At 41.1% G+C, this 25,347-nt stretch overlaps 1 protein-coding gene across 5 annotated transcripts in view; it reads left to right on the forward strand.

The window, feature by feature from the left end:
• kif23 (kinesin family member 23) overlaps positions 1–25,347 on the forward strand; it is a 39,784-nt gene that overhangs the window by 1,946 nt on the left and 12,491 nt on the right. For 3 of the 5 annotated variants that reach the window (XM_068018176.1, XM_068018178.1, XM_068018173.1), the window contains exons 2-16: positions 5,482–5,548; positions 5,967–6,095; positions 6,189–6,294; positions 6,758–6,894; positions 7,923–8,038; positions 9,326–9,496; positions 12,714–12,755; positions 15,760–15,872; positions 17,488–17,609; positions 18,610–18,712; positions 21,530–21,609; positions 21,833–21,952; positions 22,317–22,476; positions 23,851–24,012; positions 24,797–24,963. In XM_068018176.1, the coding sequence (XP_067874277.1) occupies positions 5,482–5,548; positions 5,967–6,095; positions 6,189–6,294; positions 6,758–6,894; positions 7,923–8,038; positions 9,326–9,496; positions 12,714–12,755; positions 15,760–15,872; positions 17,488–17,609; positions 18,610–18,712; positions 21,530–21,609; positions 21,833–21,952; positions 22,317–22,476; positions 23,851–24,012; positions 24,797–24,963 (1,795 nt within the window). The remainder of the gene's footprint in view (positions 1–5,481; positions 5,549–5,966; positions 6,096–6,188; positions 6,295–6,757; positions 6,895–7,922; positions 8,039–9,325; positions 9,497–12,713; positions 12,756–15,759; positions 15,873–17,487; positions 17,610–18,609; positions 18,713–21,529; positions 21,610–21,832; positions 21,953–22,316; positions 22,477–23,850; positions 24,013–24,796; positions 24,964–25,347) is intronic. The other 2 variants (XM_068018174.1, XM_068018177.1) reach the window with 1 other exon arrangement.

A 25,347-nucleotide genomic window follows, 5' to 3' on the forward strand; every position in this document is an offset into this window, starting at 1 on the left:
GGCTAGGCTTGTATCCGCTGGAGTTTAGAAGAGTAAGAGGTGACTTGATTGAAACATATAAGATCCTGAGGGGTCTTGACAGGGTGAATGTGGAAAGGATGTTTTCTCTAGTGAGAGAATCTAGAACTAGGGGTCACTGTTTAAAAATAAGGGGTAGCACATTTAAGACAGATGAGAAATTATTTCTCAGAGGGTCGTGAGTCTTTGGAACTCTCTTCCTCAAACACGGTGGAAGCAGAGTCTTTGAATATTTTTAAGGCAAAGGTAGATAGATTCTTGATTAACAAGGGCGTGAAAGGTTATCGGGGGTAGATGGGAATGTGGAGTTGAGGTTACAGTCAGATCAGCCAGGATCTTGTGAAATGGTGGAGCAGGCTCAAGGGGCCGAATGGCCTACTCCTAATTTGTATGTTAATGTAGTAAAACATCCTGAGATGCTTCATAGAAATGTTATTAAATAAAAATGACACTGAGTCACACATGTAGATATTAGGACAAGTGACCAAAAGTTTGGTCAAAGAGATAGGTTTAAAGGTAGAAAGAGAGGCAGAAAGATTTAGGGAGGGAATCTCTGAGCTTGGAGCATAAGATGGAAAGAGGGGAATGATTTATGGTATAAAAATTGTTTAATTCTGGACACCATGTTTTAGGATTTCTGAGAGGGTGCAGAAGGAGGTTTATGTGAATGGTACTGTAGGTGAGGACATCCGTTACGTGGAGTATTTGGAGGTTGTTCTCCTTTAGAGCAGAGAAGGTTAAGAGGTAATTTGATAGACATGTCCAAAGTTATGAGGGGTTTTAAAAGATTAAATAAGGATAAACTGTTTCCAGAGGACTTAGATTTAAATTAATTGGCAAAAGAGCCAGAGGTAGATGAGGCAATGTCTCTAAGATCATCAGATTTCAGACATTTTCTGCATTTGTTGATTTATTGGCATGTTATTTCATTAATATGAATAACTTTCTGTAAAGGCACTCAGCCTCTGGGTGGCTGATCCTGCCTTTTGGAAGTTGGGACAGAGGGTTTGTACTCTTAATTGGAAGTGATCTGTCGAAAGAAAGACTTGCATTTATATAGAGCTTTTCATGACTGCTGGATGTCACAAAGCACTTTACAGCCAATGAGGTACTTGAGAAGTGTTGTCACCGTGTAATGTAGGAAATATGGCAGCCAATGTACACACAACAAGTTCTCTCAAACAGCAATGTGATAGTGACCTGATATCTATTTTGTATGATGTTGATTTAAAGTTGAATGTGGCCAGGACGCCAGGGATAACTCCTCTGCTCTTCTTCGAAATAGTGCCATGGGTCTTTTACATACACCGGAAAGGGCAGACTGGGCCTCAGTTTAAAGTCTCATCCAAAAGTCAGCACTTCCTTGGTATTGCCCTGGAGTATCAGCCTTAATTTTTGTGGAGTGGGGCCTGAAGCCAGAACCTCGTGACTCAGGCGAGAGCGCTCCCAACTGAGCCACTGCTGACGAGATAAAAGTTTGAGAACTGATCTTCTGGAGTGTATCTCTGGACAGTTTAGTCATCCTGTGTTCTTTAAGTCTTTACTATATAATGCTGTTACAGGTGACATCTCTAGCAGCACTAAAAATAAAGGTGATACTAGGATTCATTAAATGGTAGTTCTTGTCAGAGAAGCCCTGGGTAGTAAATATCAATTCCCTCTCTGGAGGAAGAAGCCATAGGTGGGCTGAGGTGCTTCCAACCTCTTCACACTGGCCTGCAATGGAATTTCCTGATTGCTGGAACTGTACAAGCCTTCCCCAGACATAGTCAGAAGTGAATGTGTGAATGTGACTTGTATGCAGTAGCATGTGAATACAGTTTGTTGCTGTGGAATTCATGCTGTTGTAAAAGTGGCAGGTTGTTGGTGTTGCTGTTTGGCAACATAGAATGGACATTACTAAAGGACTGAGATTTCTCATTACAGAAATCAAATCCTGGGAAACCTAATGAGCTTTTCCTTTAGAGTCACAACACTTTCATTTTACCCATTCTTTGCCTCCTCCTCCCTCCAATGTATTCTGTAAATTGATTGGAACTATGTGATGGAAAGCTGTTTAATTAGAAAAAATAATTGAATATAGAAATATATTTTTAGAATGCTCATGAACATTACTTCTATCCTGGTAGAATTGTCACTTGCAGTGTATGCAAAGTGAGAATTAGTGCTTTAACTCCCATTTCCCACAGGACGGTGATGAGCACTGAGGCCTTGCCTTTGAGTTATGCAAGAGGTTTAGTAGAATATGGAAGTAGGTGCTTTATTAATATCCTGAAAACCAAGGTTGAGAAACAAGTAGTTGTCTGAAAGCAATTAATATGAATGGAATGGATGGGCTTGTTTGATGTCTAAGTGTCAGTTACAAACTCATTCTAGTATCCTATAATGTGCTGAGGGACATGAAAGTCATTTCTATATCCATATGGTGTCTTCTGCAAGCAAACACCTAGATGAAAATAATACATCATTGAGACCACCCTCTGTGTGTATGTGTATTCTATAAAAATAGTTAAATTGCATTTTGAAGCATAATGTGCCATAGGATTTTCAGTGATGTTGGTAGATTGCTAAAGGTTTTAGTCTGGTAATTCAATATATCATCGAATCTAGTTATGCTACTGTCTTACAACAAGCTCTAGCTTATAGAAATATGTAAATCTGCTGATTGCAGTGACAAATTGAATCTCAATTCTTGAACGTGGATGAATTTTCTTTGTGGCTACAAGCTAAATAAACATTTTACTTGGGTAGCTTCCTGTCAAATAATGGAATCTTTATTTCAAATCCTTATTGATAACTCAAACACTTATTGACTTTCAATACAGGAAAAAAGTCAGTTTATCCATTGAAGCTCATCTCTATCATAAGTTTCTCTCATTTTAACATTCGACTTTAGCTTGAACATCCCCAGTGTTTTATTTTATACTCGGCTGCTTGTTAGATGTATTTGACATTATTTTCCCTTTTCGTCCTTTGATCTTTGAAGTAATACCCTGGCTTTATCTTTATTAATGCTATTTAATGTATCCTTGATGAGACCCAGAACCACTGCCTCGCTCAACTAAAGTTCAGGTTACTCTAATCTTCCTCATATTGCATCCCTTTTCCAGTTTAATCCTCTTTGTACTTCTCTTAGTTACTTTTTGCATGTTTTCCTATTCCTATACCTGTCTTGTGGAGTAGGGACCAAAACTGATTGCATGTTGTTGAATAAACTTAGGAACAGGAGTCCATTTAGTTCGACCATGACTGATCTGCACCTCAACTCCATTTACTCAACTTTGTTCCACATCCCTTGATGCTGACACCCAACAAAAATCTATTTCAGTTGACCCAGCATCTACAGTCTTTTGGAGGAACGAGTTCCAGATTTTCACTACCCTTTGTATGGAAAAAGTGCTTCTTGGTTTGTCTCCTAAATGGGCTAGCTCTAATTTTAACAAAATGCCTCTTTGTTCTGGATGCCATAGTTTCCATGTATCCCCCCTATCAAATCACTTAATCATTTTAAATACCTGAATTAGATCATTTCTCAACTCCAGGAAATACAAATAAAGTTTCTCATGAGTTAACCCTTTAAAAACCTAGTATCATTCCAGTGAATCTGTACCATATGCCTTCCAAGGCCACTAAATCTTTCCTGAGATGTGGGCCGGAATTTTACGCTGCCCCAGCGAGTCAGATGGTGGCGTAGGGGCAGCGTAAAATTGAGTGGCAGGCTCCAGGAGCCCTACCCGCCCCGATTCTGCCTCCGGACAAGTTTACGGAGGTTAGGTGGGCGGGGGGTGGGAAACTGCCCACAGGGTGCCCGATTGAGGGCCGCCCCCGCCTCCCAACCCACCCCCGGACTCCAAGATGCCCACCACCCCCCAAATGACCACCCTACCCTCACCAGGGCACGACCGATCCCCCACACTCTCGGATCCATGGTGTCAGCTGGGCTGCAGTCCCAGCAGTGGCCACTGCTCCCGGTGGTGCTGCTGAGACTGAGCTGCTGGCCCGCTGATTGGCCGGCAGCTCACTGAGGCGGGACCTCCTCCCTCAAGTGGGTGGAAGTCCCACCTTGGGCCAATTAAAGCCTGGGGGTCTGTAAAATATGGGACGGATCCCCAGGCTGGGCGGAAGCAGGTTCGTCACCGACATTTGCGTCAGAGTCCGGCTCCCTTCCGCCCACTGTAAAATTCCGGCCATGGTGCCCAAATCTGAACACATTGCTGCAGATGGGGTCTGAGCTAGGTGCTACACCTGAAGATTTGCTTCCTCAATTTTGAATTTTGATCCCCTTGAGATGTAGGCCAATATTCCATTAGCCTTTTTGAGTACTTTTTGTACCTGTGCACTAGCTTTTCGTGATTTGTTGCTGGTACCACTCTGCTTTTGCCTCGCTACTGACCTGAACCCTCTGAAGGCAGTTTCCTCCATAGTCTGCATGTAGGTGCGTCAGTCAGATTGTTGGTGGAATCTGGCTGAGTATAGTCTGTTGGGATACATCATCTGCAGATTACTCTGGCTGCTGTTCTTTTTGCAGGGCAACTGGAAGCATGGTTGACTGTGGCTAGAATGTTTTTGACAAAGCATTCAACATTATGGTTAGTGAGGCATTCCTGTACCTTGATGCCATTGTGTCTTGTGTGCCAGCTTACTTTGGATATGGGACCCGTCTGCATGCACTAGTTGTGTTCACCTCAGTGCAGATGTGGGTGGGCAAAATTCTTCTTGTACAACCTGACCTGTCTCTTATTTATCATCCTCTCCCAAATGCCGCCCAGATAACGGGAATTTCATAAAATCAATTGATAATGAATAATAGTGCTGTAAGTTGAAATACATGGTTGTAGAATGATTACAGCAAAGAAGGAGGCCATTTGGCCTGTCACATTTTTGCCAGCTCTCTACAAGAGCAACTCAGCTAGTACCGCTCTACTGCCTTTTTCCCCCATAGCCCTGCAATTTTTTTGCCACAAAGTCCATGAGAAACCAGTGTCAACAGGAGAAAAGTGAAGACAAAAGAAGCATGTGATGTACACTTTAGTGTGTTTATTCTATGGGCTATATAAATGCATTTGCGTGGCAATCCTTGACCATCCATTTATTGGAGAATTATACATTGTGCAAGCTTGAATGTTGTCAAATAGCACCTTGTCACCAAATTAATTAAATTATGTTCCCTTCATCGATTTGAGGCGAGAGTATCTGTTAGCAGTCCTAATCTATTGGAAAAAGTGCATATGTAAAGTGTGCTGACATTACTGATCTCCACCCACTATTCCTGATTGACAAAAGCTGTTTTGTGTTCACTCATAAATCCATCCTGATGGAAAATCCAGGCTGGTGTCCCTCCAAAGTTGGGGAGACAAATGTAATTCACATTTAACTAAGTCAGTTCTTGATGTGAAATAATTTGTAGCCACCTGCTTAATGAAGTCCTAATTTTAATTCAGAAAATTGTCTTACTATATACAGGCGGATCCAGACTCCTAGAAGACCAATAAAGAAACCATCAAATAACAACCTCAAAGACCCAGTTGGTGTAAGTATCAGCAAAGCTTTTTGCTGCAAGATTTGATGAGTCTACCCAGAGAATATTTATGCGATGATTGTTTGGAAATGAATGCTACCTGCAGTGATATAAATTTTTAAGGGATGGCTTTTCAGTTAATATGCTGCAATACATTTTTCAATTTCACACAAATCTCCAATTTAAATCAACACATGTTTCATTCATTGTGATATTTCCAGGCCCGCAAGTTTGCTGTGATTGAATGACAATTGCTATTATTACATGCAATTCTGAATTGCTGCAAATGCTTTGGGGATTGCATTTCACTATTCTGTCTTTTTTTTTACTCTTGATCTTGTTGGATGAGACTTCAGTTTTACAATATGCTCAATTTAAAGCTTTTTTTTGTGTAAAAAGATTTATTCTTGGCATTCATGTTGGTTGTCAGGTTTATTGTCGGGTCAGACCACTGACCATAGAAGATACGGAATGTTGTGTTGAACTTATCAGTAACACCACAATACAGCTGCATCCTCCTGATGGGATTAAAGTCAACAGGAATGGAGAATTCAAAGAGGTAACCTGAAATATGAATCTAAACGCAGCAATCTATTTATTTTTATTTGTAAAATTGATGTATGATACTGAATTCACTGTCTTGGATTTTTAGATGCAGTATTCTTTTAAAGAAGTGTTTGGTGCCTTTACAACCCAGAAGGAACTATTTAATGTTGTTTCACGGCCTCTTGTGGAAGATCTGATTCATGGCAAAAATGGTATGTTAAACCTTATTAAGTGCACGATGCAAAACAGGTGGGAGTACTTTTTGACTCCAGGGGAAAAAAACAATATTGTTGTAGAAAACATTTACACAGTTTATGTCTTTATAATTATATCAGAAATCATTCCAGCATTAACACTGATTCAAAGTTCTTGAACGCTTGCAATTCTCATCCTCTTGTAAGTGCTTTATCTCAACATCTAAAATGAACTGTCCTGTGCTAGGAACAAGATTTCAAGCCTTCAAGATCAAATGGAATGGGTATTTGAGGGTATGACTGATGTGACTTTATCTGATTTCATAAGTTTATAGCTTTATTGTACCATATCAACAAATAGCCAGAGCAGTGAGTTTTATTACTGGTACCAGAATGTGGGGAAATTACAGTCTAGTTTGCTCATACTTGGAAGGAAGCAAGAGTATTGCTGTACCTGAAGTTGATGTCTGCTGTCTGTCAGGTTTGCTGTTTACTTACGGTGTTACTGGAAGTGGGAAAACACACACAATGACTGGATCTCCTGGAGATGGAGGCCTTCTGCCCCGTTGCTTGGACATGATTTTTTGTAGCATTGGACCATTCCAAGCAAAGCGATATGTAAGTATTAGTGTTGAGATGATTTGCGACATCGTATCAAAGATGAATGCAGTTTAATTAAGGAGTTAATCCTTGCAAGGCAATCTTTTCTTGAAAGAGAATACTTACTTTGATCATCTATTTTACTTAACTGTTTGGCTTTGTTCCTTGATGGGTGGCTGCCTTCAAATTGAAATGCTCTGACTCTTGGGATTGAAGTACTGACCATTTGGTATCGGCACTAAGTCTGCTTTGTTTGAGTAGAGAACAGCCAGATGTAGCATGCAGTTTCTACTGTCGTATACCAATAGTTTTCCTGAATTGTGAGCAATTAACTGCAACATCAGTGTAAATTTTTGCCATTCCAACCTTGCTTATGGCTTCCATGAGACATCTGGACTCTTTGGCTTGCACCCACTAGGAATTGGAAAGACTCTGCAAAAACTCATTCCGTTCAGACTTGCAACAAAAAAGTGCATAAAAAGGGAGGTTAGAAGAATGTTTTCTTGCAAAGTGAAGTAGGATATGAAGTGCATAAGTGGCCATTGACTTGTAGCTGAGTTAATTACTGTATTTAAGAGAGCATTAGATGAACATGCTGTGTGGGGGATGGGCAGGAACAAATGTGGAAATAGGATTAGAACAATGTATCTGATGTGGAGCTAGACATGGGCTGTCTGTTCTCTAAGTAACAAACGGATATGCATATCCTTTTTAGCTTTTCACTGTCATACTTAGTCTTGTGGATCATCTGGCATTTCTTCTGTGTTGGGCAGTGAGAATAGATGTCTTTCTAGTTTTTTTTCCTCCTGGGACCTGTGTTGCTGCACATGCTGTGTTTGATGGATGTGCCAAGTACATATACAACTTGCCCTGTGATGGTAGCAGAGCTTTTAGGTAATTCAGGTACTATTCAAACATGCAACACATGGTTTGGTGGTAGAACAGCCTGTTTGATGCTTGTACTTCAGATATGACCCCATGAAAAATGTGAAAAAAATAAAAATCCATGTAACTTTAAAATATTTTGAATTGTTTGCCTTCTGCAGGTATTCAAGCCAGATGATAAGAATACTATGGAAGTGCAGGGTGACGTTGATGCTCTGTTGGAGCGTCAGAAAAGAGATGCCCAGCCTTCTGTAATTCCAAAGATCCTGTCCTCCAGGTTGGTAACCTAGAAAGGAAGAATGGATGAAAGAGATATGATGAGCTACTGGATGTGATTTTCCAACTTGCGATTTTTCATTTTTATTGCCTGGAGTGCAACCTTGAAAATTTTAAATTCTGCTGAGCACAATTTTCTGCACACATGTAAAGCTTGTGTAAAGCTCCCAATGTGCATGACTGAAATCTGTTTGTAATGTACATTGTATAAGGCAGGGCTTCGAATGAAAACTGACTTTTATTAGATTTTGTTTTATTATTTCACCAAATGCCCCTTCCCAACACCCACCCCTGGCACAGAAAGAAATATTTGGCCTGTCCTTCCTTGACTTCCCTCTTCCTTCCTAAACCGTAATCACCTCCAGACACCCTGAACCAACCCCCCCAATTGTTTTATGCTGGGGAATGTTCCCTCAGATTCCCAGTGGTGACCACTCACAGCCCAAAATCCTACTCCTATCTACTGGCATGTACTGATTCCCACTGGGTTCAAGCAGGAGTCTGCTTTGAAACATGGAAATGAGGCCCGGGAGTTAAAATCTCCTGGGTTGCACAGTGAGTGGGCAGTTTCCTGCCTGTCTTCAGTCCCTGCACACCACACTCTTACCTTGCTTAAAGTTCAAATTGTCATTTTTAGTGAATCAGAAGTTAACTTTGCTGCCATTGGGGATAGGGGGGCAGGAGTGGGAAGGAATCAATCTGTGTAATTTAACCTTTCGGGTATTCTCACAATTTAATTTGCATGCTTTTAAATAGAACTCTCCCCTTCCATTCCAATATTTAACCATAGGCCTTTGTTGCTTTGCCTGGACTATTTTCATGTGTTTTTTAAAATTGAAAATCCAAATGCCCCAGCTCCCTGATATAGCGGAAATATCCCAGATTTGATACCTTATCTGTGCTGAGTTAGCTGATCTCAGTTGGGACAGTATTGGGGTTGTCATAGTGTCACTGCCATTCAAACTTTTGCTGTAATGTAGATGCCTGACAAAAGTTAGGTCAGCATTAGCTGCAAATGCCTGTGCAACTTGGTCAAATAGCACATTTTCTGGGTTCATGTGACAAATGTTCACTTTGGGTCAGGTGGTACTTTTAGAAGATATGGGAATAAGAGTTGGAGAGAATCTACGCTAGTAATGTTGCTGAATTTCATATATGCAAATTTATTAAGGGTACTCTAATCTTTGAAAGAGCGTGTAAATCTTATGTGGATATTTAATAAGACCCAGGGATGTCCCGTTACCCCTCAAGTATGTAGTAAATTTGTTGAAACAATTTATTTCCACAGGCACAGAATGGATCCAGAGTTTGCAGATATGATCACTGTGCCCGAGCACTGCAAAGCTGAGAGAGTCGATGAGGACAGTGTTTATAGTCTATTTGTTTCTTATATTGAAATCTACAACAATTATCTTTATGATCTTCTGGAAGAAATACCACCAGACCCAATTAAACCAAAGTAAGTTGCATTAAGATTTTTATAAATGCTGTTGTGTTAAGGGGCAAAATTTAGCTGAAATGGTGGCGGTCCAGTCGGTGTGGTTTTCAGGTGACTGGCATGCTGTTGGGGGAGGCAGGACTTCCCCCACAATATTGCCAAGAGGAGGCAATTAAGAGCCAGCAGGCAGGGAAGATGGCCAATTAAGGAAGGTTGGTGAGCCTTCCATGCTACCAGTCCAATCAGAGCCAGCAGCTCTGGAGCCTTAGCAATGCCACCAAGAGAGGTGGCCACTGCTGAGGCAGCAAGAGGAAGAGGGTGCCTTCATTTTGAGGCACCCTTGGAGGGCTGAGCATTAAATATATTTTAGCGATCCAAGCAGGCAGGGCCTGGAGAACAGAGGGGGAAACCCTTCAGTGGCAGCATTGGGGCTGCAAAGTTGTTATTTACTGCTGGCGGTCCCCTGCCTGCGCCATGGTAAAATTGCCTTAATTGGGGCATTAGTCTTTCAAATTGGCTGCCCACCTCCATTCGACAGGCAGCTGAGCCGTTGCCACTCCGCTGCTGGGAAATCTCCCCCGGTGGTAGGACTGAGGTGAACCACTGTGACATGGCTCCCCGGCATTTTACCGACCCTGCCTCTATTCCTGCCACCAGGGGGCTGATAAAATTTCGCCTGGTGTTTCACTTCTGTATCTGCCTGCATGCTTGCCAAATCTGATTTATTTCAATAAAATCGAATGATATGCTACCAGCTTAATATTTTAATGGAGGGGCTGACTGGAAACTAGCTACTTCGCCAAAGAAATGGAGTGCTTCATCTTGGGTTGTTAAATGTGTCCTAGTGTCAGATTACAAAGAACTGCCAACAGGAGAAGAGAAGCAATCTGTTTGCCCTGCAGGGTGCGAACATTACAGAGGAATCCAAGAAATGATGGAAGACGTGTAATTTCTTTTCTAATCCAATATTGAAATGTAAGAGTGTGAATCAGTAACCCAAAGCTGTTGTCATAAATCTGGAATGGCCTATGAATTAAGACTGGAATTGCATTTCAGAATGTGCACAATTGCACTGATTGGGACTGGGCATGTTCTGTGTAGAAGCAGAAAGGATTGGTTTCTTCAAACTTTTCTCTCATTTGCTAGCCACGCTGCACTCAGCTGTTTTTTTTGGAGAGGTGGGTGGTGTTTTATCTCTGTCACAATGGACTGGATTTTTTGTTCTGGGGTTGGGACCCCAACATCGGGCACATTGCCAGGTTCTGACTCTTCATCGTATCAGCAGGCTGTGTGATTTTTGACCAGCTGCCCTATTAGTGGCCAGGGTGTGGGCTGACGTCCAAGTAAGGACAGCAAGTGGGCAGCTGATGCTGAAAGGCCAATAGGAGGCCCTCCAGCCATGAAAGATCGGCAGCCCCAACCTCAGAGGTGGGGGAGCTGTCAGTCTAGATTCTGAGAGAGAGGGTGCCTCAAGATGGAGGTACCCTCTGAAGACTTTTTGAACCACTAAAAATAAAACTGGCCACAGCTGCCAGACTGGTATTGTGGAGGGGGTGTGGCTATCTGACAGCTGTGGCCACAGTGCGGGGGTATGTTAAAAATGAAGTGCTTGGCCCCCCCTCCCCCTGTCTGCCTCTGGGAGGCCCTCCATTCATCGCTGGGATTTGGCCTTGGGGTGGTGGGGGCCGACTGCTAACTGGGAAATTCCAGTTGACGTCTGCACTGTGCCCTCAGTCACCCTTTTGGGGCCTTAATTGACTATCTCACTTGAGGACAAGCAGCCGTCACCAACTACCGCCCGCCACCACCTAACATCCATAACCCGAAGGTGCGAACGTGTCTGCTGGTGCAGGAAATTGTGGGCTTGTCCGCTTCCAGTTCTGCCTCCGTGGCTGTTTAAAAAATTTGGCCCAATGTATTGTCTTCTACCAATTTGAAGATCATAGTGTGATTTTGGTTTGATAAAATGTAACTATAACATTGGTCCTTTGAAAGGATGCAGTATTTTGTGGCACTGTCAGGGTTTTGCTTTACATTCCAGACTACTTTACGATTAAAGCTTTCTGTAAAAGAAAATTTAACACTAATTGAATTTTAGGTATTCTTTAAATCAAACGTGATATCCTTGCACTATTTCTTCTGCCTCTTCACAAGGATGACAAATGTAAACACACATCATTTGCTCTGCAAGTCACTTAAGGCCTTAAATTAACTTTCTGTTTGTGCTGTTAGCTGATGTGAGGGGCAACATTTAGGCTAATACAATTAGCTGCAACAACCTGCACTAAGAAATTGGGAAAATTCATGCATGGTTCCTGCTCCTGGTTGCTATCAGTGGTGGTGCCCAAGATGTATATGTGAATGTCAGGGAATAACAGGTTCGATCTGAGCTGCAGTGCCCATCACTTGCACCCCAGCAGGAGGGAGAGAGTGAGGGGTAACTTTTATATATATTTTTTTAAACTGAATCCTTTTCTTACTGGCTATACTAGTAACTTCTGGCACAAAGCCTTATGTCTGCTTCAAAAAATATAATGCTAGTCCTACTGAACCTTGTCGAAGTAATGAATAAACCTGTCACTTTGAAGCCTAATTGTGTTTGAAATAATTGAATTCCTTTGAATCAACTTGTAGTGTGTGTGTGTATACTGTGATTTTCCAGAATCATTTTGGCAATTGCTGAATATTTCTCACTCTTTAAACTGCAACCCCCCCAACAAAATCTTTTTACATAATTGTGCTTACGTGAGAGAGAAATGATGGGGTCATTGTCTGGACACATTTGAGGGCAGTTACAATGTTCCTGCTCATTTCACCCTCAGCCCTGCCCCCATTCCTCACCACCACCAAACTGGCACCATGCGAAATTTGTATGCATTAGGTTTGATGGGATCCATGTGTACTTGATTGACATTGGGACATGCCTTATAAGAAGTTGCAGTTATTGGTTAGGCTATGCAAATTTCAGAATACTGCAAAGATAGTTTTGAACATCCCACATATCATCTATATAACATCTATTAAATACAATATTCAACTTTTCCTGGTGTATATTGCAACTTCCCAAAGCCACTTCTTCCTCCCAACATACAAACTTCAATTTTAAGGCATGGGCAGATTATTGTATATATTTATTTACCTCCCCTTTCATACACCACATAACTTAACAGTTTTTTTAACATAACCAAATGAGCTTGAACTGGGATTTTTTTTAACTGTTGCCATGTTTCTTTATTAGGTGGAACAGTAACAGCACTCCTGTGCGGAACACTGAGTTCATGTACGTCTCTATATAATGTACAAGCTACTGGGGTAATCAGTGTCACTAGTGGAATAGTTGTATAAAATTTAGCTGGTTGATGTTCTGTTCTAGCTAATATTGTCCTTTTGGCTAACCGACCAGTCCTGTCAAGCTATCTCATGGCTTCCTAGTTTTTGTTACCAGTAGTGGTACCAAGCATGTTATAGAGGCTTTCACTGCTTGCACTTGTGCTTAGCCTGTAGTAAGAAATATCATAATGCTGGCACAACAAATGCTTGATTCTTAACTTGCTTTTTTGTAAAAATATGCATTCCAGTGATAAACAATTTGTTTTGCCTTAGATCTGTTGAGCAAATATATCTTGATTATGACAATACAGATGTAGGGCTGGATTTTAAAGCCTCTCCGCTGGGAACGGTGGCTGGGGGCAATGAAAATTTGTACGGAGGAGGCCCGACCCCGATGGCGGCAGGCCCCGTAACAATCTCAGCAGCGAGACCTCGTGGCTGCTGCCCCACCACTCGGCGACAGGACCCGCGTTAAAATATGTTAATGCCTACTTACCATGCAGGCCGCAGCGATTCTGCCTGCAGGTTTCAATCTTTATTAGGGTGACCGGCAATGTCACTCCTTCGAATCCCCGTTCGGGGAAATGAGGCGTGACATTTGTGGGGAGGGGAGAGGGTGGTGATTTTCTCTGTGCGGGGGGTGCGGGATTACAACGCTTCGGATTGGCTGGGGGATGGGAAGGGGTAAATGACAAAGTGAGGGTGGGGGAGGTCAAAGTTTAATGTTAGGTATTCGGTGGGCAGGAATGATGTGCAATGCCATTGTGTGGGGGGGATGGAAAATATATTTTATTCATTTTTATAAAATTAACATCAAATGAACCTTTTAAATGCACATTGAGGGCTGTAAGCCCTTTAAAAATGGCGTTGGACGCCGTTGCTGGTAACAGCTTGCCCGCCCCCTCCATGTCATCGTTGGGGGGGGGGGGGGGTGGTTGGTGCTGCAGCCATGCTAATGAGCCGCCGCGTTGGAAATGGCGGCAGTTCCGCAACATGGTCCCTGTCCATGCGGGCCACCTTTTTATGCCCACCGCCTATTTTCGTGGCGGAGTCTTAAAATGCAGCCTGTGTTCTCTTTTTCCTTTCCTCCCCAATTATGCTTTGTTTATACTAAGTAGATTTTTTTTGTATGATTTTGGATGGAACTTTGTAGTTGCCAAGTACTCGCCTTTATATCCGTTGAGGGGGTAGAAGGACTAATTTCACTCATCTGTACATCAGTGGTATTCCTGTGAATCTTTATAGCTGTTTGGACAGCTCTGAGTAAGATTTGCCAACAAAGAAAACTGAGGAATAAGTAAAGGCCAGAATTTAGTAGGCAGTTTAACCCACTAAATATATAACAAGAAAGAACTTGTGTTTATAGTTTACCTTCCATGGCCTCAGGGTGTCCCAAAAGCACTTTACAGTCAATGCACTAAGTGTAGTCTTTTTTTTTTCCTTTTTTTTAATTTCCAAAATATACTTTATTCATAAAAAAACTGTAAAAAATACATTACAAAACAGTCCCAAAAAGCACAAAGTCAAATTCACTTTTAAAGCAGGGAAGTGTGACAGCCAATTCGCATACTGAGAGATTCCATGAACAACAATGAGATACATGACCAGATAATCTGTTTTAGTGATGCTGGCTAAGGGATAAATATTGGCCAGGACACTAGGAAAGAAAATTTGAAAGTGCCTTTGGTCAAAGTTTAGGATCACACATTGTGATTTTTAGAAAATCCAGCAGACTGGTTTGCATCTTGTTTAGAAATTTTTGCTGCTTCATATTAGTATTTCATAATAGTCCTCATTTTCATTATGTCAACATTTTTTCAGAACAATTTAACTGCTTGTGGTTTCTCTGTTTGTCAAAGTGCTTCCTTCTAAAATTTATTTTTTACAAAGAACTACTTTCAAGATCAGTTATTAGAGGAAAGTTACTTGCTGGGTGGACAGAGGGCACCCTATATAATTCTCCTTGCCTCCAAACTGTTGTGGTTTAAATCCCAGGTGAGGAGGCTGAAGTCTCCTTTTCAATGATTATACAGCAAATTCAAATTCTGTGTTTTGTAAATGTAGTGAATGATGGACAATTTCTGCTTGTATACTCCAGTTCCTGGTTGGGCAGCACTGCCCTTACTTGGAAAAATGGGATACGGTATTTGATGTACAGCTTAAAATTGTAGCAACTCCTGGGTAAATTGCATGCGTAATTTCTAGAGATTTGCAATTTGCTTTGCTGCTTACGATAACTCCTAGTATTCTCATAAACTAGGATCACTTCTCCAGATTTAACACACAGAATGGTGCCGTGTTGAATTCTCTTTAAATTCTACGTGCTGCATGCATTTGCAATAATCTGAAACTTGGTATGGCAATCCCACTTAATGCTGACCTTTCCTGGAACAACCCTCCTTAGTGTGAAATAAATGTCAAGCAATTTATTGTTAATAAAATATTAGTTGCCTATTACTTGGACAAATCGTATTTTGATGTTCAGCAAAATTAAACTGAGATTTTATTAAAGTTTACTTAAGTTTTGCTGAAAATCTCCAGATGGGTAGAATAAAACAAATGATTACATTCTAAAGGAAAACACTAATTTTAAAAGGCTGTTAAGTAAGACATACTCCATAGGTAAACCTGAAATGGTCTAGGTATTCACATGTGTTTTTCACAATTTGCTGTATGTTTGTCATATTTATCAGTGAAGCTAATAGCTTCTAATAAAGTTTTGGACTGCAGCCCAAATATAAAATGAAGTCTGAAATTTTTTTGAGACCTATAAATTGGCCAAGATTATATCAATATCCTAACTGTTAAATGTATGAGCTACTTAGATGTTTCTATTCAGTACTGTCTGAATAATAAATACTTTTCTGGTATGTGTGGTATAATGGCACAATTTGGACTTTTTTTTTCCTTTTTTAATATCAGTTTGAGACTAAACAGTAAATGTTTGCTTATAGACCTCCACAGTCTAAAATTCTTAGAGAAGATTCGAACCATAACATGTATGTGGCTGGTTGTACTGAGGTGGAAGTGAAGTCAACTGAAGAAGCTTTTGAAGTATTTTGGAAAGGTGAGAAAGTTGTACTTGATTTATACTCATTTTCCATCTGGAAGTTTAGTTAGGTCTTCGCATCCTTCATCAGGTTAGAGTGGAGCGGCACAACATCCACATGTAATCCAGTGTAGGATGATTTTGATTCGAACCATGAAGTCTGTGGTATTTCAAGTACTACTTAATATATGGATGCAGCTGTTTTTAAGAGACTGGGTAAAGATAGTTCATCTGAAATTCACAAACATTAAATTAAATAATCTTAAAACATTTGACATTCTTGTGGATACCTTCAGAAGCTCCACTATATTTACAGAACATTGGCGTGTTGCCTTCAATTACCAGTGTAAGGGACCTGGGAATGCAGAAAGCAGGGTTGTTGATGCCAATGTATAGATAACAACTAGGTATGTGACTCCAGTCATTAAAATGAAAGCAAAATACTGCGGATGCTGGAAATCTGACCTAAAAACAGAAAGTGCTGGAAATACTCAGCAGGACTGGCAGCTTTTGTGGAGAGAGAGAATTGATGTTTCAGGTCGATCTTTCATCAGAACAGTTCTGATGAAAGGTCACAGACCTGAAATGCCAACTCCTGTTTCTCTCTCCACAGATGCTGCCAGACCTGAGTGTTTCCAGCACTTACTGTTTTTATGACCCCAGTTGTTGTATGGAAGTCCAGTTCTCTGCCTAGTCCCTAGCAAATGGAATTCAATCCAGAAAAGTGTGAGGTAATGCATTTGGGGAGAGCAAATACAGCGAGGGAATACACAATAGCGGTAGGATATTGAGAAGAGTAAAAGAAGTGAGAGACCTTGGAGTGCATGTCCACAGGTCTTTGAAGGTGGTAGGACAGGTAGATAGAGTGGTGAAGAAGGCATATGGGATGCTTTCCTTTATTGGCCGAGGTATAGAATTAAAATAAAATAGGGATGTAATGCTGGAACTGTATAAAACGCTGGTTAGGCCACAGTTGGAGTATTGTGTGCAGTTCCGGCCACCACATTACAGAAAGGACATAATTGCTCTGGAGAGAGTACAGAGGAGATTTACAAGAATGTTGCCAGGGCTCAAAAGTTGCAGCTATGAGGAAAGATTAGATCAGCTGGCGTTGTTTTCCTTAAAACAGAGGAGGCTGAGAGGTGACTTAATAGAGGTGTATGAAATTATGAGGGGCCTAGATAGAGTAGACAGGAAGGACCTGTTTCCCCTGGCGGAGAGGTCAATTACCAGGGGGCACGGATTTAAGGTGATTGGTAGAAGGATTAGAGGGAACATGAGGGAAAAACTTCTTTAGACAGAGGGTGGTGGGTGTCTGGAATTCACTGCCAGGAATGGTGGTGGAGGCAGAAGCTCTCAATTCTTTTAAAAGGTACCTGGGCATGCACCTGAAGTGCTGTTACCGGCAAGGCTAAGGACCAGGTGTTGGAAGGTGGGATTAGATTGGGCGGCTAGTTTTCTTTTGCGGCCAGCACGGATACGACATGCTGAATGGCCTCCTTCTGTGCCGCAATTTTTCTATGGTTCCCTTACCCACCTTACTGCTTATAAACCACGGTCCATGCATTCATTTGAGCATATTGAGCAATGCTAAAATTAGAGAACTGCTCAACTGATTTAACTTTCCTTGCAGGCCAGAAGAAACGACGTATTGCTAACACTACATTAAATCGAGAATCTAGCCGTTCACATAGTGTTTTTATTATCAAATTGGCTCAGGCTCCATTAGATGCTGATGGGGACAATGTCCTTCAGGTAAATGAGTGTGTGAAAAATATTTAATTAATTCCTTTATTTGCCGGTTAAGTTTTTGGGAATCAGTGGTATCAGTAAATGACCTGAACATTGGGAAGCATTGAATTATAGGTAAACACCATTTACTACTGACTGAAGGTTATGCTGAATGTTTTGTTCAATGTCATGTATGTCTTCTAAGAATGGGAATGTTTTGATTTTCTCTGGTCCTCTGACATGTGACTATTTCTAACTATGCCTCCCCTACCCTAGTTGCAGAGCCTTTAACTTTGCTGTATGGAACTATCCCTCTAAATTTCTGCACCTCTGCTTCTCCCTCCACTTTAAAAGAAAATATTAAAACCTATCATTTTGGACAGAGCTTTGGGCCAGTTTCATACCTCTCCCACTCCTATTCTGTGTCTCCCGCCCCCCCACCCCCTGCTCCCCTTCCCAATTACCTCAAGTGTTTTGAGGTGTTTTACTCTGCATAAATTTCTTCCTTCCTTTGAAACCTGGAAAAGTACTGTTTGGTGTGTTCATTGTACACCAGTCACTAATAGTGTGTGTCAGTAGTATCCTTGCCTGTTGATTCCAGTGTGGAGATATCAGCAATTCAGTATTGTTGTATTCAACTGTACTAACGTTGTTTTGAGTGAGCAAATATTCCACAACCACTAACTATGACTGCAGAAAGGTGCAGTGAAAGTCCACCAGCCTTTTCACTACTAAGGGCACGTTTGTGCTGCTGTCAATTTTTAAATTGCATTGTCATGTAGTGAGAATTTTTACAAGTAGTTTGGTGATTTTTTTTTTCTTCCTCCAATCCATCACCTGTTTTTAAAATAGGGAACCAGAGTGCCTGCTGGAAAATCTAACTGCTAAGGAGAGATTTAACATGGTGTCAAGTCCCTCAATTTTATTGTGAAGGACAAATAATAAAATGTAGTTTAAGTGAATATTTCTATATATTTTTACAATTTTGTGTGTGTAAGTCAATCATGTATTCATTTTGTCTCAGGCCAAGGATCAGACAATAGTGAGCCAACTGTCCCTGGTGGACTTGGCAGGAAGTGAGAGAACTAACAGGACAAAAGCTGAAGGCAGCAGGTTGCGAGAGGCAGGTAAGGATTTTCACAAAGCAAAATTGTGTGTACGTGCGTGTGCATGTTTTAATGTACACATTAATTACGAGCAGGAGTAGGCCAACTTTTCTTTCGAGCTTAAAATGTAGGCACTTTTACTGAAAAATGTCATTACCTGAAGTTGATGCTGAAGGGGGTTCTGAATTTGCTCTGGAGTGGAAAATAGTCTCTTTTCCCAAGTGGTTTAAATGTCCATGCTGTTAGCAAAGGTATTCATGCAGCAGCATAGCATGAGATCTAAGATGCATTGAGGCAAAGACTTCAGAGGCTTTGCCAAGGACTTTGCATTCCTTTTGAAGACAGACCACAGCATTTTCTGCTGGATTCCCTTGGACCACAAAGGGCTGAACCCTTCACTAGACATCTATTCAAAGCTGTGCTTCTCTTGGGCATTATTTAGGTTTTGAGCTAATTTGCAGGAGTTACAAAAGCAGACCCAAAATAAATGACCTTTTAAAGATAGGCATAAAAGTATAACTGCTTAATGATCTATAGTATAAAGTTTTACATCGTGCTGCAAACCCAATTTGTCCACAGCTTTAAGCACAGAAATTAACTTCAAGTAGAATTTTTTTATGGTTTTCATTTTTTTTAAAAAAAGTCAAGGTTGCTGTGCAAGAATAAAGATGGCCATTTTCCTGAGATGTGAAGGATCATTTTTTTTTTGAACTTTCTCTTTATTTCTTTATTTTAAAAGTTTGTCCAGCTGTGCCACAGGTCTGTTTCACTTCTAACCTATTATGAACTTGGGTAAATATGTTTTATTTCTCCCTCAAAACTAAATACTGGTCTGTATTGGCTCCTCATGCATTTGCGCACTTATTATAATATGCACTTGGATCAGTCGAATATTTTGCTTGTGTGTCTGCAGCTGCAGCATACAATACTTGGGTCAAGAATATTTCTGCAATTGTTGCCTGCTAGATTGAGCTCTGAGATTAATGGTTCAAAATTCTATTAATGTCAGTATGAAACTTGAGTCTTGTGATATTGTACAAAAGCAAAAAAACTGTAGGTGCTGGAAATCTGAAATGCAAACACATCTTCCCCGTATTCTGAAAGGACCATTCCCTCTGTGACACCCTGGTCTGCTACTTGGCCACCCCCAACACCACATCCCTTTCCAATGGCACCTTTCATGTAAGCACAGGACATGCGACACATGCCAAAGACTCCTTCAAGTGAACCTGTGGTTTACTTGTCCTTTTAATTTAGTATACTGTATTTGCTGCTCACTATTGGGTGCTCACCAAATGCAAACTGGGTGACCACTTTGCAGAACACCTCTGTTCAGTCCGGAAGAGTGACCTTGAGCTTCCAGTTGGCTGCCAGTTTAATTCTCTACCTTGCTCCCACTCTGACCTTTTTATGTCCTTGACCTGCTACAGTGTTTGAATGAAGCTAAATGCAAGCTTGAGGAACAGCTCCTCATCTTTAGACTGGGCGCTTTACAGCCTTCTGGGTGTGCCATTGAGTTCGATATTTTTAGATCATAACCTCTGCCTCCCATTTTGTTTTGTGGGGGTTTTTTTTGCATTCGGACAGCAGCTATTTGCATCTTCTCGAGACACATCTTTCTGTTTACTTGTCGCATTATAGTTCCCTTTGGCCTTGGACAATGAAACCTTTATTGTCATTTAATCTGTCTTCCACCCTATCATGGACCTTCCTGGCGTACAGGTCCACAGGTCACTGAAAGTGGCAACGCAGGTGGATAAGGTAGTCAAGAAGGCATACGGCATGCTTGCCTTCATCGGTCGGGGCATAGAGTATAAAAATTGGCAAGTCATGTTGCAGCTGAACAGAACCTTAGTTAGGCCACACTTAGAATATTGCGTGCAATTCTGGTCGCCACACTACCAGAAGGACGTGGAGGCTTTGGCGAGGGTACAGAGGAGGTTTACCAGGATGTTGCCTGGTCTGGAGGGCATTAGCTATGAGGAGAGGTTGGAAAAACTCGGATTGTTTTCACTGCAACGACGGAGGTGGAGGGGCGACATGATAGAGGTTTACAAAGTTATGAGCGGCATGGACAGAGTGGATAGTCAGAAGCTTTTTCCCAGGGTGGAAGAGTCAGTTACTAGGGACATAGGTTTAAGGTGCGAGGGGCAAAGTTTAGAGGGGATGTGCGAGGCAAGTTTTTTACACAGAGGGTGGTGAGTGCCTGGAACTTGCTGCCAGGGGAGGTGGTGGAAGCAGATACGATAGCGACGTTTAAGAGACATCTTGACAAATATATGAATAGGAAGGGAATAGAGGGATATGGGCCCCGGAAGTGCAGAAGGTTTTAGTTTAGGCAGGCATCAAGATCGGCGCAGGCTTGGAGCGCCGAATGGCCTGTTCCTGTGCTGTACTGTTCTTTGTTCCCTTTTGCTCTTTTCCCACCCTCTTTCTCACCACCGCCCCCGCAATGTTTAAAACTTATTACATTTTTAACTTTTCTCAGTTCTGATGAAAGGTTACTGACTGAAACGTGAACGCTCTGCATGTGCGCTCACTCTCTTTTTTTCCCCCACCCCCCCTCCCCATACTCTGCCAGACCTGCTGAGTATTTCCAGCATTTCTGTTTTCACTTGTGCAAGACAAACTGCAAGCGGAAGGATGTGATTTTGTTGAAGTGGTTTCTTTTTTCAGCAGAAATGGACATATTTGAAAATGGCTCATGATAATGAGTTCAATAAAAATAAAATAGCTTCTCAACTCTCTCTTCTTTCCCCCCCCCTCTCTCTCTCTCTCTCTCTCTCTCTCTCTCTCTCTCTCTCTCTCTCTCTCTCTCTCTCTCTCTCTCATATGCAGGTAACATTAATCAATCATTGATGACGCTGAGAACGTGTATTGAAGTGCTAAGGGAAAACCAAATATATGGAACAAATAAGGTAATCTTTCTCTATTTGAACTTCAAAAGTGACTGGGCTGTAAGCAAGCAAAAATCAGCTTTTAGTAGTACAGATTAAAAGATCTAGGATACTTTGAGACTAAAGCTTCAAGGCATCGTTATTGGTCCTTGTTTAGGATTTTGTACAGATTTTAAAAAATATCCTTTACAATCAATTTCAGCATAGGGTGCGATGACCAGCTTACATGATTTATTTTTTTCAGATGGTTCCATACAGAGATTCAAAGCTCACTCATCTCTTTAAAAACTACTTTGATGGGGAGGGAAAGGTTCGGATGATTGTATGTGTCAATCCCAGAGCAGATGACTACGAGGAAACCCTGGTGAGTGTTGTAGAAAGAATGGAGTAGATGGTTTTAACATTTAAGAAAGTCTGCACATCTTTGAAAAAGGCTTTTGGCAATACTGAAAGTGAGCTGTTAATACTTTAGAGTGAATGTCTGTCTCATGGGTTTGGATGTAGTGCTTCTGTGCTACATCCAACTTCTTTACACTTTTCTCTCTGCCTATATAATGAGTAGGCTGTAATGTCTTTCGAACTTTGAGAAGCTGCGAGGAACTTTTTCATTTAAAAAAAAAAAATACTTTGGATGCTATTTTCAAACATTTTCTGTAGATCAATATCTTAATGACATTTTGAATTCACACTTAAATATTCTAATTCGCATTGTTTTACATGCACTACAGCTGGTTATGAGGTTTGCTGAAATGACTCAAGAAGTGGAAGTAGCCAGACCTGTAGATAAACCAATCTGTGGTCTCACTCCAGGACGTAGATATAGGAATCAGGCTTTCAAAGAAGAATTGACGAGAAAACTAGAACTGCGAGGAGGCCCCATTGATGGAGGTATTGTACTGTGCAAGGAGAAAAAAGGTTGCTACTTTGTATTTGGGGATTTTTTTTTTTATAGGCCATGCAAAGCATCTTCAACCTTTTTTAAACAACTTACAGTGTACATCAAACTTAGCATTATAAAGAAGAAATTGGATGTGATCCTGTTTAAAATTTCAATTCACAGTGCCTAAATTTAAAACCCCACTCTGCTCTCTCCATCGTACCAATTCCAAGCAGTTTGTCATCTATATAAATTTGATACTTCAGATAATAGTGGATGTCTGTTTGTATTGATGCTTCCTTTTTTTTTGTTACTGGAATTTGCACATTTCAGGAGAGAGGCAGCAAAATATTAAAGAAAAAAAGGCTTTCATTTTTACAGAACCTTTCACAACCTCAGGACATCTCAAAGCACTTTACAGCCAATGAGCTACTTTATAAAGTGTAGTCACTATAATGTAGGAAATCAGGCAGCCAATTTGCGCAAAGCAAGTTCACACAAATAGCAATGTGATAATGACCAGGTAACTTTTTTTTTTGTGATATTGATTTTAGGATAAATATTAGTCCGGGACATCGAGGAATCCCCTGCCCCTCTTGGAAAAAGTGCCATGGATCTTTTATGTCTATTTGAAAGGGAAGAAGGGGCCTCAGTTTACCGTCACATCTAAAAGATGGCACTTCCAACAGTGCAGCACATCCCTCAGTAATGTAGTAGAGTGTCAGCCTGAATTTTTGTCCTCGTGTCTTTGGAGTGGGACTTGGATTCATGATCTTCTGACTCAGAGGGGAGAGTGATACCAACTGAACCATGGCTGACACCCATTGAAATGCGGGTTTTGCACATTGCTTGATCAGATTTTGTACAATGTATTTAAATTTAGAATTAATAAAATATCATTGAGTTTTTCCCAAATGAGCAATAGATAATTTTGTTTAAATGGAACTTTTTCCTTTGGCGTTTCCGTTGGCTTTTGCTTTTTAAGATTAGAAACTGACCTGGTTGAGATTATTCTTTGTCGCATATTAACAAAGTATACTAGCTTATTGAGTTCCAGAGTGCAAATATAATTTTGTGACAAACTGAGGGAAAATTAGTTAGCCTTTTATATAAATTTTCTTTAGGTAAAGATCAATTTTTAATTCATTGTCTACTGTACTGCTAAAGGTTTTTGCATAGAGGAAGGAAAAGTACTTTTTTTTTCAGAGCAGGCTCGAGGGGCTGAGTGGCCTCCTCCTGCTCCTAATTCATATGTTAAATATTAAAACAGTGCTTCAGGAAGGACAGGCCAATGAGAAAGAACAGAAGACGTTTTTAAGAACAGAGCAAGGTCAGAATAGTGTTTGCTTTGCAATCTCAATTGAGCTCTTTCCTTGCCATTTCAGAAGACCCATCCATTGCAGAAGCTCTTTTGCAAAGTTTTGTATCATTGCCTTCAGTTGAACTAATGGATGCCAGTGATGAACAAACTTTGCCACGGCTTATAGAGTGTTTGGAACAACGGCATAAAATACGTCACCTGGCAGCTCAGGAGATGAAGAAAACTGGTACGTAATGAGCAAAGTGCAACAAGTTATTTTTTTATTTAATAGTATCATGTCCTTAACTTCATTCCAAGGAAGGTTTCACAGCCACTAATTTGACTTGGCAGGTAACTTTGTTTTAAATCTGACTTCTTGCCATTGTTGTTTGATACCAACAAAAACATAGGCCCTGGTTTTAAGGTAGGGGGTGGGGGGATGGATACAGTGTGCTCTAGTCCCAAGGTAGTTGGGAACGAGAATTCGGCAGTAGAAGGTAGCAGCCAGGGACTGCTGGGCACAATTTCCATCTGTTAGTTGAAGGTAGTGTTGGGGGAGGGTGGTTTTGGAGAATCTTGGCAAGGGAGGCCCAAGGCTTCCCTGTGAGATCCAGAGGAGCTTGAAATTAAATTTGTAAAACATTCACACTGGGTCTTTTGGCCCACAATCTCCTCCTAACTGAGAAGCAGGTACTACTCATCCCACTGAGGCCTCCAACTAAATTTGTAGATATGTTGTCATTGGGACCTGGCTACATATTTAAAGAAGGACTTTGTTTCCTTCTTGCGGATGTCTTCTGATCACGAAATGGCTGAAAGAGAGCTGGATCAGAGAGGGTAATTGACTCGCATCATTTTGACTGCTCCGTCAGGATCCCACCAGGGACAGGGAGTTGAAATTTGAAGTTGAACTGTTTGATGAGAACAAGAGAAATTGGAGCTTGAGATGGTGCTGCTTTTGTTCTCGCTCTCTCACTTTCTTGTGTTTAGGAGCAAACTGTATGTAATTATTTTGCTCTAATGTTGATCAGTACACGCCATCAGGGGGATGCTTCACAATTGGGACAGTAAGTTAACAGAAAAAGAGAACTGCATACATGATCAGCAAGAAAAACTTCTGGAAAAGGACCGGTTTATAAATGGACAGAAAGCTGAGTCTGAGCGGCTGGAGAAGAAAATCAAAACCTTGGAATACAAGGTAATTCTTTTGTGCCTGGAGTGTGAGCCGGTGTGTGTGATGCTGTCTTTTATAGCTGCATCACTACAGCCAGCTTCTATTATACTTTGATCTCGAAGAAATATATGTCTATTTTTTCAATTGGTGCTCAGATACTCCACAGTTGACACCCACTGCTAACATGAGTAAAGATCCAGTTTTTCAATGCAGGCAATGTGCCTTAAATGACTTCTGATCACCCTCTATTGTACCAGTGCAGCTTTTCGGTTTCTCTCAGTAGCCATTTCTAAGTGAGGTGAATAGCTTCTTCCATTTACAATCAGAATTAAAATAGTCGCAATGCTGTACAATTAGCACTCTTGAAGTTCATTTTCTCCTGACCCTGTTGGTTCTCTGAAGTGGTGG

Source organism: Heterodontus francisci, chromosome 38 (genome assembly GCF_036365525.1).
Source record: "Heterodontus francisci isolate sHetFra1 chromosome 38, sHetFra1.hap1, whole genome shotgun sequence".
Classification (NCBI taxonomy): domain Eukaryota; kingdom Metazoa; phylum Chordata; class Chondrichthyes; order Heterodontiformes; family Heterodontidae; genus Heterodontus; species Heterodontus francisci.